We start from the raw sequence: 13172 nt of genomic DNA on the forward strand, positions 1-13172 counted from the left end.
AACACCAAAACTTAAAAATTAAAAAACCAAAAAATCCTTAGAAAAGACAATCTAGTTCATAGGAAGATTTCACACCAGAGTGTGCCCTACACAATATGCTTTAAAGAACTCAGTCTAGAAGTCCATTCAATCATGAAATGCAAACAGAGGACGTGGGGACACATGCTCAAGTAGCACTCATTCTTCCTTTCATGTTCATTTCATCCAGGGTTCAGAGAGATGCTGGCTTTTTCACATATTTTCTCAGATCAGGCTTTCATTATAATATTTTATGGTTTCATACCCTTTTAAAATGTGCCCAGGGCATTTCCCAGTTACTTTCAGAAGCTGGTTAAGGGGAAGACAGTCCTCCCCAAACTGAGAGGTCCCAGCAAAGGACGTTCTTCAAGGAATTCTTCAGGGTCCTCCACACCCCTTATCCTCTACCCTTAAAGGCTCTGATTCCAGTATGAACCCCTGTCCAGAGGCTATGAGCAACATGCTGAAACTGGCTAGGAATACATTCTATAACAGCGGTCCCCAACTTTTTTGGCACAAGGGACTGATTTCATGGAAGACAATTTTTCCATAGACCAGGGGTTGGGGGAGATGGTTTCAGGATGATTCGAGTGCTTTAGCTTTACTGTGAACTTTACTTCTAATCTAATGCTGACTCTGGTTTGACAGGAGGTACTGGTCTACAGTCTGGAGGTTGGGTACCCCTGTTCTAAGGGTCTAGGCTGTGTTCTGCATTCTGACTTTCTCAGGAACTGACCATATCATCTGAGTTATGCCATATCATCTAGAAAATGGGGCAAATCTCAAACACTCCAAATATTTGTTGATTTTTCAGAGTGTGTGTGTGCTCAGTCGTGGCCGACTCTTTGCGACCCTGTGCGCTATAAACCACCAGGCTCCTCTGTCCATGGGATTCTCCAGGCAAGAATACTGGAGTGGGTTGCCATTTCCTCCTAAAGGGGATCTTCCCAACCCAAGGATTGAACTCTCCAACCCAGAGATTGGGGCTTCCCTTGTAGCTCAATCTGTAAAGAATCTGTCCATAATGCAGGAGACCCAGGTTCGATTCCTGGGTTGGGAAGATCCCCTGGAGAAGGAAATGGCAACCCACTTGAGTATTCTTGCCTGGAGAATCCCACGGACAGAGGAGCCTGGTGGGCTACAGTCCATGGGGTCATAAGAGTCGGACATGATTTTGTGATTAAACCACCACCACCCAGGGATTAAGATGTCTCTGGCATCTCCTGCATTGCAAGTGGATTCTTTACCACTAGCGCCACCTGGGAAGCCCTGGATGTTGCACAGAACTTTAAAAAGTGGGTTTGTTGCCCCAGACTAGTGACTACACATGTGAGAAGTATGAAGCAATTGGAGATGTTTATTGTGTCCTACCCTGTGTAGATGGTAGGGGCTGAGGAACTATTGGCATCTATAGAAAAGAGGGTCTTATGTGGTACCTGTATTTTAGAGACCAAAAAGTCATGATCCTTGGGACAGGGAGTAGCTTTTTTGTATTTCTTGATCTCAGTTTGGACAGTGGTTTTGGCTGTGTTCCAATTTTGTTCTAATGTCAGAGGATGAGTCAGGGTGATGGTATGGTTGAATTGTGTGGAGATGTTACCAATGGGATACCCCTGTGGGTGTCTGCTTTCAAAGCAGAGGGGTATGTTAATAGCCTCTGTTAAATTGGTTATAACACGCTCAGGTTGTGGGTTTGATAAGTTGCCAGGAATGAGCTCTATACATTCTTTTAAAATCTGGAGAAAGAAGGATCCTACATAGTCAGGCCCAAAAGTTGTGGTTCTGGGGTCAAGCTGGGCAATTGCACAGGCTGAGACACTGTGCCAAGCTTGTATCTATATCAGAGAATATCACCCTAAAGCATTACCCAGAAGGACAGACTTCTGACCCTGGAGGACCTAACATACTGAGAAGCAAAGTGGTAGTTCCTTGAGCTGTGTTACACTCAGGTTCTATTTCTTGGTCCTTTCAGGTGACTGGCCAGATTCAGAAGGAAAATTCTCAGAAGTCTAAGCTGTGTTCTCCTACAGTACAGGCTAAGGAACCATAATTTTACTGCTGTTTCTGATGATGAGATCATGGCCCCCAAAATACAGCTGAGGACACAAAAATCTCTATAACATTTACCTTCCATCTCATTGTACACGTGAAGTTATAAAACTTACATATGTCTTTAGCACAGAAAGTGAATAATCTGACCCAAGTCTGACTATTTTAAAAAAAAGACAATACATATGTCTGGAAAGTGTCTATAAGCATATGCAAATAAAAGCATCAAGATTTTTTTTATTATATTTTCAGTTTGTTTAATGTTGATTTTAGTATGCCAAGATTCTAAAAGAACTCCAAGATTTGCTTGGCTGGGAATTTTCTCAGGTTAGTTTTGCTTCTCATCTCATGTGGCACCTGTAGATGGAGACATACCCTCCACATAAATCAACAGCGAAAGATCAGCATTGTGTCAATTGCTTTTTTTTTTAATAGACTAACTCCTGGCTACTTGGAAATGGTGCCCAGACCCACAGCATCAGCACCACCTTGGGGCATCTTCAGAAACATAGTCTCAGGTCCCGCCCCAGATTTATGGCCTCTGAAGTGCAGGTTCACGAGATTCCCAGGTGATCTGAGTTCACACAAGAGGGCAAGAAGCACTAGAAACTCACCAGGCCACAGGTGCCACTGATTCTGGAATCAGGCAGGTTTTGTTTTCCAGATTGATGATCACTGGCTGCAGGATAAGTTGGGCCCCCACGGTCACAACTGGCCTCGCTCTGCAGGGAGAAGATGCACGGCTTTAAGGGTCCTGTGAGCACCAGGCAGAAGCCACTCCCAACGTTCCCAGCCCTGGTGCCAAGAGTTCCCCTCACTGCGTGAATAGGTGGGCTCCAGACTCAACCAGCTATCTTCAGACACCTCTGGTTGCTCATGAATATTATGGAGCTGTGAGACGGTGGAGCAAAGCCGCATTCATGGACCTGCTCTGTCTATGGAGTGCTCATGGTATTTTGGTGACATGGCTATGAAATACTCCCCTGGGATCTACTAGTCTATCCACATTCACATCTGAATATGAAGAAATACATCATCCTACAGTCACTTGCATCACATCTGTAAGTACTTGAATTTATTTTATTTATTTGGAGGTGCCAGGTCTTAGTTGTGGCATATGGGATCTAGTTCCCTGACCAGGGATTGAACCTGGGTTCCCTGCATTGGTAGCGTGGCGTCTTAGCCACTGGACCACCAGGGAAGTCCCTGGATAGGGACTTTTAAATGGTTTTTGCTTTGTTATTTTTTTACTTGAAAAAAAATTTACTTTTAATTGAAGGATAATGGCTTTACAATATTGTGTTGGTTTCTGCCATATATCATCATGAATCAAGCCATAGGTATATACGTGTCCCCTCTCTCTTGAACCTCCCTCCCACCTCCCACCCCATCCCACCCCTCTAGGTTGTCACAGAGCACCAGTTTGAGCTCCCTGACTCATAGAGCGAATTCCCTACAGCCTATTATACAGAGTGAAGTAAGTCAGATAAAAACAAGTATCATATATAAACGCATGTAAATGGACTCTAGAAAGATGGTACTGATGAACCTATTTGCAGGGTAGCAATGGAGATGCAGACAGAGAGAATATACTTGACACAGCGGGAAGGAGAAGGTGGGACAAATGGAGAGAGTAATATGCAAACATACACACTACCATATGTAAAATAGATAGCCAGTGGGGATTTTAAATGTTGATTGGCAATTTTCTAGCCAAGCTTCGAAGATTGACCTAAACCCTTGAGGGTGGGTGGACTCATTCTGCGCTTCACACAGAGCAATGGTTCTCAATCCTGATTGCACAACAGAAGCAGCCAACAGCTTTAAAACAGAAACCAGGCCCAGGCCTACCACAAATCAATTGAATCAGAACCCCTGGGGGTCAAGGTCAGGCACTGAAATGTCAAACACACCCTCCAGGTGATTCTGTTATGCAGCCAAGCTGGAGGAGAGGGACTAATACAGAGTAAACTCAATTCCAACCACCCAGGTGAGGATAAACCAGACAAGAAAGTAAAGCACTGGGAAAGGGAACGGGGCAAATTTTTAAAGCTCAGTGCCAAGACAGGACAGCTGGGAGCCAGATCTCCAGATGACAATGTGAGATGATGCCATATTGCTTAAGTTTTCCTCTGACAGGTGGGAGGGCTGGGCCATGGGGCAATGTGTTGTTTTGGGCACTGCTTTAAAGGATTTCATGATTACCATAATGGCGCCTAATGGGAATTTTCCTAAACTCCTTTACACTATTTATCTGTATGCTGTTAAGTGATTTTTATTTTCAATATTGTGTGAGCTCCAGTCCTTGGAAAAGCAGATTAGACAGGATTAGACACACAAGACATTTATTAAGGTAAATACCTATGAAGGAAAAAGGGGAGGGAGGAGGCTAGGAGTCAGAGTGTGATGTAGGTCTGATCCCTGGGAATGAACAAGGAAACCTGGGAAAGAAGCTCCAGCTGGGACCCTCGGGGAGGAGGGTCTTGAGCCAAAGCTGCCTGTTTGTGGAGCTCCAGATGGGCCTATGTTTGTATCACTACTGTGTCCAGTAATCAGCTGGGAGCCGTTTACGGGAAACAGGGCCTTGTTGCAAACGTAGATTCAGAGCATAGTGGCTGGACCACGAGCCGACTGCACTCCATCAGCTCCAAGCGCTGCTGCTTCAGGGCCACACACACAGCCCCAAGCCTTCCTGCACTTGCAGCATTTCAGTCACCTGATTCTCCGCTCCCTGAAATGGAGAGTGGCTGGTATACATCAGCCCTCTGAGGATGTCTTAGTACTGATGGAGATAATCTTACCTCCTTGAGGAAACCAACTTTAGAATCCCTCGGGGAGCTGACCTAGGTTTGTCCTATGTGCCCAGATCACCTGGGTCAGCTCTCTGCCTTTCGATATCCTAACCTGGTGTCTTACATTCCTGTAACACTTTTTTAAACAAGAAAACAGAATCTAAATTTTCGATCACTGCCTACTGGTTACTTATTATACTGTGTACTTCACACGCAGAGTCTCAATCTTTTTAACAAAATAACTTTATAATGTGAGTATTATGCCCATTTGACATATGAAAAAAAAATCTGAGGCTCAGAAAGTTATAGAAACTTGCCCAAGATTAGAAACGGGTGAGTGTCTAGAATGGCCAGGTTTTTCTTTTTTTTAAAGCAACACAAATTTATTGACACCAAGGGATCAGAAGAAGCATGTTTTATCTGAAAGCTCTAAGGAAGGATTCATTCAGGATCTCTCGTAGCTTCTGACAGTTCTTCACTTGGGGCAGCCTAACTCCAATCTTCACATGGTCTTTTCTTGTATGTATGTCTGTCTCTTCACAGTGCATTCTTTTTATAAGAACAACAGTCAAATTGGATTAGAGGTGAAATGGTTAGGTATTTTAAAATCCAGATCTGTCATATTTGAATTGTTCAATGCTTGCTTTTTGGAGACTACCGATTCGTGGGTAGTATTTCTATTCCCTAATTTAGTGTCCACACTTGACTACAGAGGCCAGGGTCCAACATAACATTCCCCCACCCCACCTTCCTTATGTATAAGCACATTTTAATGCATTTCCAAAGCAAAGAGAAGTATTTAAATGGAGGGCCATCCAAAAAATGTGTCATTTTGTAAGTTCCGCTAAGATTCATATCTTACTTGACATTATGTTAGTAGAGGCTGGAAATTTGGTCATGAGATATGAGAACAAAAACAGAAAGGTTGAAATAAAAGGAAAAATACTGAGGGGAAAATATTCCTCCAACCTTTAAAAAGAGCATCTAAATGTTTTCCAAAATAAATAATTGGGATATACTCTTTAAGACAAAGCTAGAAACAAAGAGGAAATGCATTGAAACAACTAGAAGAATGTGTCCATCAATGAAGAAATAAAATGTGGTATACATATTCAACAGAATACTATTCAGCCACAAAAAGGGAAATCTTGCCTTTTGTGACAACACAGAAGGACCTTAAGAGTATTATGCTAAGTGAAAAATTCAGAAAAAGACAAATATCATACGATCTCACTTACATGTACAATCTAAAAACAAAACTCAAAAACTACAAGATGAACATATAGATACAGGGAACAGATTGGTGGTTGCCAGAGACGGAAGCGAGAGGGGGTGATGGAAATGAGTGAAAGTGGTCAAAAGTACAAATGTCTAGTTATAAGTAAGTCATGGGGATTTATTATTTATAAGATAAGTCATACAGCATGGTGCTTATAGTTAATAATACTGTGTTATTTTTATATGTACAGTGTATTGAAAAGTTGCTAAGATGGTAGATCTTACAAGTTCTTATCACAGGCCAAAAAGAGTTGTAACTGTGTGGTGATGGATGTAATTAATGAGACTTATCATGGTAATCATTTTGCAATATATACAAATATTGAATGTCATACACTTGAAGTTAATATGTTATAATTAAAAAAAGAACATTTGCAGACCATCAACCACATACCTGTAAACTGCTACTTTTCCTGTTCCAAATGCACCCACAATTAAATCTACAAAAGAAAAAGACACAAAACAAGCACAAATTTTATAGAATTGATCAAAACTCATAATTAATTATAAATAGCACAGAGAGCAACCTGACATGCCGATTGCAGAATGAGAGTCATACAAACAAGAACAGCAAATCACGGCTTTCTTAAGGCATTTTGGAAAGGATATACGAACTTCACTGTAACTCAATATGACACATAAATCAATAGATCTCAAACCCTACTGGACTCAGGAAGGCCAGCCTTCTAGAAATGCTTCAGATATTTGTCATAATGCCATGTCCTCCAGACCCCAAGGCACACACCTTAAATCATAAGGGGAGTGTCTCTATTTCTGCTTTGTAAATAAGGTCATAGCGGTGACCTGAATAGGAAGGAAGTCCAAAAGGGAAGGGATATATGTATATGTATGTCTGATTCACTTTGCTGTACAGTAGAAGCTAACATAAGATTGTAAAGCAACTATACTCCAATGAAAACTAATTTAAAAAGAAAAAAGGACTTCCCTGGTGGTCCAGTGGCTAAGACTCTGCACTCCCAATGCAGGTGGCCTGGGTTCAATCTCTGGTCTGGGAACTAGATCCCACATGCTGCAACTAAATAAATAAATAGAAAAAAAGGGGGAGGGAAGCATATGCTAAGTGCCTACTATGTATCAGGCTCATCACACATATTGTTTTATCATCCCCCTATCAGCAACAGCCCTATAAGGCAAGTGTTTTACCAGTGAAGTGGAGCATTTTGGCTGCCATCTTACCTCAGCCTTTTGCTCTTACAAACATGTGGGTGGCAAGTATGGTTTTGGCACAGTGATTGGTAGTATATGAAATAACTGACATTTCATTATGGCAGTCTCTCCTTATTAATGGTTTTGCTTCTTTGGTTTCAGTTGCCTGTGGTCAACCACAGTCTGAAAATATTAAGTGGAAAATTCCAGAAATAACTCATCATCAAACTTTTCAATTGCACGCTGTTCTGAGCAGCGTGATGAAATCTCACGCCATCCTGCCTGGGATGTGAATGACCTCTTGGTCCAGCATGTCCTATCTGTAGTCGCTTAGTAGCCAACTTGGTGTCTCAGTGCTTCTTCAAGTGACACTTATTTTACTTAATAATGGCTCTAAAGTGCGAGAGGATTGATGCTAGGGACTTCCTTGGTGTTCCAGTGGTTAATACTCCATGCTGCCAATGCAGGGGGTGTGGGTTCAATCCCTGGTCAGGGGAACTAAGATCCTGCATGCTGCAGGGCATGACCAAAAAAAATTTAAAAGGAGTGATGCTAGCAATCAAAATGTGCTAAAGAGAAGCCCTAAGTGATTCCTTTAAGTGAAAAGGGGAACATTCTCCACTTAGTAAGAAACAAAAGCCTACACTAAAGTTGCTAAGATCTACAGTAAGAACAAATCTTGTATATGTGAAACTGTGAAGAAGGAAAAAAAACTCATGCTAGTTTTGTGGTCACACCACAAGCTGCAAAAGTTAAAAACCACAGTAGGTGAGAAGTAATTAGCTAAGATTGAAAAGACATTGAATTTGTACAATAAGATGTTTTGAGTGAGAGAGAGACCAGATTCACATAACCTTTATTATAATATATAGTTATAATTGTTCTACTTTATTATTGTTGTTAATCTCTGTACCAAATTAATAAATTCATCTTAATGTATAGGGAAAAAACATAGCATCTAGAGGGTTCAGTCCTCTCAGAGGTTTCAGGCATCCACTGAGAGTCCTGGAACATGTGCCCCCATGGATAAGCAGGGAAACTATAATAATATTAAATAACAACAACAACAATCCTAATAATAACACATAAGAAGCCTTATTCTAGGACAGGAATCCTTTTAATGAATTTACTTTAACTGATTCCTAGCAAGTTAAGAAGTCTTTATTGTTAGCACAATGTTGCAGAAGAGGAACTTGCTTTTTGTTTTTATTTATTTTGTTGGAGGAGAGTTGTTTTACCATGTTGTGCCAGTTTCTGCTGCACAACAAAGTGAGCCAGCTGTATGCACACATATCCCCTCTTTCTGGATTCCCTTCCCACTTAAGTCCACTCAGAGTATTGAGTAGAATGCCATGTGCTATACAATAGGTTCTTATTAGTCTTCTATTTTATACACAGAGTATATACATATCAATCCCAATCTTCCAATCCACTCCTCCCCCCACTTTCCCCCCTTGGTATCTGTATGTTTGTTCTCTCCATCTGTGTTTTGGCAGAAGAGGAACTTGAGGCTTAGGGAGGAGACTCACGTATAAATTCACTGATGAGTCGCAGAGAGTCAGACATGATTGAGATAATTTCATTTTCACACACATACATAAGAGGTGAAGCTGGGTTACAGCAGGACTGGGCAAACAGAGAAGTCTTGGACTCTTTGAGGAGTAATGTTCACAACAATCTCAGTGACGGGCTAATACACAGGCAGAACTCTCCATTTTTCTTAATCTCATGTATGATGCTTATTTTTTCTCAGGAGGTACAACCAAGCACAAATGAAAATTATCATGGCTGTATCTGCAAAGTAAAATTTAGATGCAGAAATAGGAAAATTGGACTTGGCAGAATTAACAGCCACAGAAGAAAACTTACAATAGCTGAAACCATAACTGGTTAATTCCAGTAGAACTGAGGTGAAAATGAAAAGAAAAAAAGATGGGGAAACTTCTTTGGCCATGCCATATGGAAAACCAATCAAGGAATTAAATTGGTTTGATGGAGTTTGTACAGGAAAATGATTTGTAGCCACATGCCCTTGGCATTCACCTTTCCAGACAAAGGAACTGGTCAGACTGCAAGCAACTAAGATTCTTCTCTAGGGGCTTCTCTTGGCTGGGCCAGGGCATTACCCTCAGCCCATGATGGATGGGGACTGGGTGGATAGCTAGGTGCACAAGCTAGCAAGGCTTCTTTCTTAGGGTGACTCTAAGGCATGTACTTCCTGTCTCCAGACTTCCCCACTGAGACAAAGCCCTAGTTGCCCACCCAGTCAGCCTCGGGATAATAATCTTTCCTCTTTACATCTCTCTTCCCCTACTTTCTTAGCAATGATTTCTGGGGATTATTCCTCAAATAAACTACTTGTGTTCTAATATTTAATGTCTGCTCTTAAAGAACCCAACCAAAGACAATAATTCTTGTGAAAAATGTTTGTTTTTTTAAAAGAATAGACTCATATCTTCAGGATTAAAATCAGTCAAAATATCTCTGGTTACATGGAAGAAATGTAAGTGTCCATCAACAGATGAATGGGTAAAGAAGATGGATACCCACAACACACACACACAGGACTTGGTCATTAAAAAAATGAAATATTGCCATTTGCAGCAACATGGATGGACCTAGAGATCATTATACCGAGTGAAGTCAGAGAAAGATAAATATTATATGATCTTACTGATATCTAAAAAATTATACAAATGAATGTATATACAAAACAGAAATAGGCTTACAGACATAGAAAAGAAACATCTTATTATCAAAAGGGAAAGAAAAGGGGGAGGAATAAATTTGTAGTGTGGGATTAACAGATATACGTCATTATACATCAAATAGATAAACAAGAATATACTGTATAGCACAGGGAACCATATTAAACATTTTTGAATGAACTATAAAGGAAAATAATCAGAACATATATATGTATATATATCTATATAACTGAGTCACTTGGCTATATAGCTGAAACTAACACAATATTGTAAATCAACTATACTTCAATTTTAAAAGTTGGAAGTTGCTTGTTATATAGACACAGCATCAGATTCAGATGATAGACTCAGGACTGGACTCCAAAGATCCATGTTTTAAAAGATGTGTAACGATAACCCTATATGCAAAACAGAAAAAGAGACACAGATGTACAGAACAGAATTTTGGACTCTGTGGGAGAAGGCGAGGGTGGGATGTTTCGAGAGAACAGCTTCGAAACATGTATATTATCTAGGGTGAAACGGATCGCCAGCCCAGGCTGGATGCATGAGACAAGTGCTCGGGCCTGGTGCACTGGGAAGACCCGGAGGGATCGGGTGGGGAGGGAGGTGGGAGGGGGGATCGGGATGGGGAATACATGTGAATCCATGGCTGATTCATGTCAGTGTATGACAAAAACCACTACAATATTGTAAAGTAATTAGCCTCCAACTAATAAAAATAAATGGGGGAAAAAAAAAGATGTGCATGCTAATGTTTAACTGGAGAAGGAAATGGCAAGCCACTCCAATATTCTAGCTTGGAGAACTCTATGATAGAGGAACCTGGCAGGCTATCGTCCATGGGATTTCAAATGGTCGGACAAAACTGAGTGGCTAAACAACAACAATGTTCAACAAGTCAAATGAAGGTCATCTAGTAGGGGTCTCTGACCTCCAGGACCTAATGCCTGATGATCTGAGGTGGAGCTGATGTAATAATAATAGAAATAAAGTTTACAATAAATATAAGGCCCCTGAACCATCCCCAAGTCATCCCTGCCCCCACTCCTGGTCTGCGGAAAAAGTTTCTTCCATGAAACCGGTCCCTGGTGCCAGAAAGGTTGGGGACTACTGAAGGGAGCTCTGTCTGTGAGATTAAGGAAGACAGTAAGTCAAGGGCTACAACTTGAGTATCTATGATTCATGGAATAAAATGCTCTTTTCCAAGGGTTCAAATCTATGAAGTCAGAAAGCAAAGTTTCTAAGTCTACCAGTTTTGAAAACCTATCAGAATTTCACCATTTTCAATGATTTTCACATTTTTTTCTGTTGACATTCGTCTCTCCCTGCACAACAGTGCATTTTTGCTATGTCAGAGGCAAAAAGAGCTACTGATTTGAAGAAACATGGACTCTGTTCTTCCTGTGTAATCTGAACTCCAATATTTAGACAAGTGTAGTACAGGTTGCACTCGGTCTGATCTGTGTCTGTTGACACAACACTAGAAAGGAAAGTTCCATTATGAAAACTGATTCCAAGGGGTCATGCGCTTTGTTTTTGTCTCCAAATAAGGTGAAATGCTTATATCTTGAGATTGGATACTTGATAAATAACAGACAAATCGTAAGCATTGACTCTTTGGAAATGACCAAGAAAAAAGACTATAAGCTCTTCCAGGGCAGGAATCTTTCTTTGGGTTTGCATATCACAAAGATTTTATGGAATGGTAAGGGCTGAAGTAAAGGAAGAAAGAAAGAATCTTTGCATTCACAGCACCAGGCATAGTGCCAGAAACAGGGCAGGGACTTTATCCTCCTATGAAACGGGAGGAAAAGTAATCATGAGATAATATACTGACAAAGAGAGAGATGAAGGAAATGGAACAATTATTAAGACAGGCTAATATCAACTATAATTCTGCTGAAGTTTTGCATGTGCACTTGAAAGTGTTGGGAGACACCCCCCCACACACACACATTTTAGAGTTTGCATCATGATCAGATTGTCACTATAGAGGAGAAGCTGAGAGCCACACTCCTGACCATCATGGGCAGGAGCGTTTTTTCTTTGGGAACTTTGATTCCTAGGCCTCAGGGTGGGAATTTTCCTACTCGGGAAAACTCAAGTAACTGGCAAAACAGGCCATGTTTTGTTTTTGTTTTTGTTTTTTTCATGAGAATGCGGCCACAGTTATTCAGAGGCTGAGAAAACAGTTATCTGCCTCTAAAGTATGCTTGTCTTCTGAGACACTACCTTGGTATTGTGCCTGCTGGAAAAGGCCAGAAGCATCTGTCCTCAGGATCTTAAAATTATCAGATTTCTCTAGGGGAGGAGAACGGATCTGCTCATTTGCGTTTCTAACTAATCAGTCTTTCCAAAATATGTGACTTGTTTTGATAAGTATTATGTGATTTCCAAATATACATATGCTATTATAGATATGTTCAAAATATACATACACACCTATATTTATGTTTGTGTATATGGATGTATCTATATATGTATATACACACATTTATATATGTGCATATATATACATATATATAGAGAGAGACACCCAATTAAATTTTTTTTGCATAATTCTGTCATGCTTAGGAATTTCTTCCTTCCCTTCAGGACTTTTACTATTTTTTTTAAATTTTTATTTACTGGTGTATAGTTGATTTAGTCTTGTTAGTTTCAGATGTACAGCAGTGATTCAATTATACATATACCTATTCATTCTTTTTTTAGATTTTTTTCTCATCTAAGTTATCACAAAATATTGAGTAGAGTTCCCTGTGCTATATAGTAGGCTCTTGATGGTTACCTACCTTATATACAGTGGTGTGTGTATGTTAATCCCAAGGAATTTCAGTGATAACGTGATGACAAATTTTGGTGCTGGTATTTGCATAATTCAGTAACTGATTATGCAATTAATAACTGGGTCACAACTCAGCGGACTTTTTCCCCTCACTTTGAGACAACAGATCTTATACCTTTATCTAGTGTTTATCTATTTTCCCTTCTTATTGAAAGTTCTTAAAAGCACATTCTGAAAACAAACAAACAAAAAACTTTGCCTTTCTTTATGCAAAGACATTTAGCCTTTTATTCCCCCCTGAAGAAACACTTGGCAACTAAAATTGGTTCTTTCCCCTTAATCAAAAATGGTTCTAAAAATGCTAGAGTCCTT

The 13172-nt window shown here is 40.3% G+C and overlaps 1 protein-coding gene across 2 annotated transcripts in view; it reads right to left on the bottom strand.

Annotated features, from left to right (window-relative positions):
* ITGA8 (integrin subunit alpha 8) overlaps positions 1–13172 on the bottom strand; it is a 183672-nt gene that overhangs the window by 89235 nt on the left and 81265 nt on the right. For both annotated transcript variants that reach the window (XM_043882707.1, XM_043882708.1), the window contains exons 14-15: positions 6532–6577; positions 2682–2789 (exon numbers count right to left, since the gene is read on the bottom strand). In XM_043882707.1, coding sequence (XP_043738642.1) covers positions 2682–2789; positions 6532–6577 — 154 coding nt within the window. The remainder of the gene's footprint in view (positions 1–2681; positions 2790–6531; positions 6578–13172) is intronic.

This window comes from Cervus elaphus, chromosome 23 (genome assembly GCF_910594005.1).
Source record: "Cervus elaphus chromosome 23, mCerEla1.1, whole genome shotgun sequence".
In the NCBI taxonomy this organism is placed as follows: Eukaryota; Metazoa; Chordata; class Mammalia; order Artiodactyla; family Cervidae; genus Cervus; species Cervus elaphus.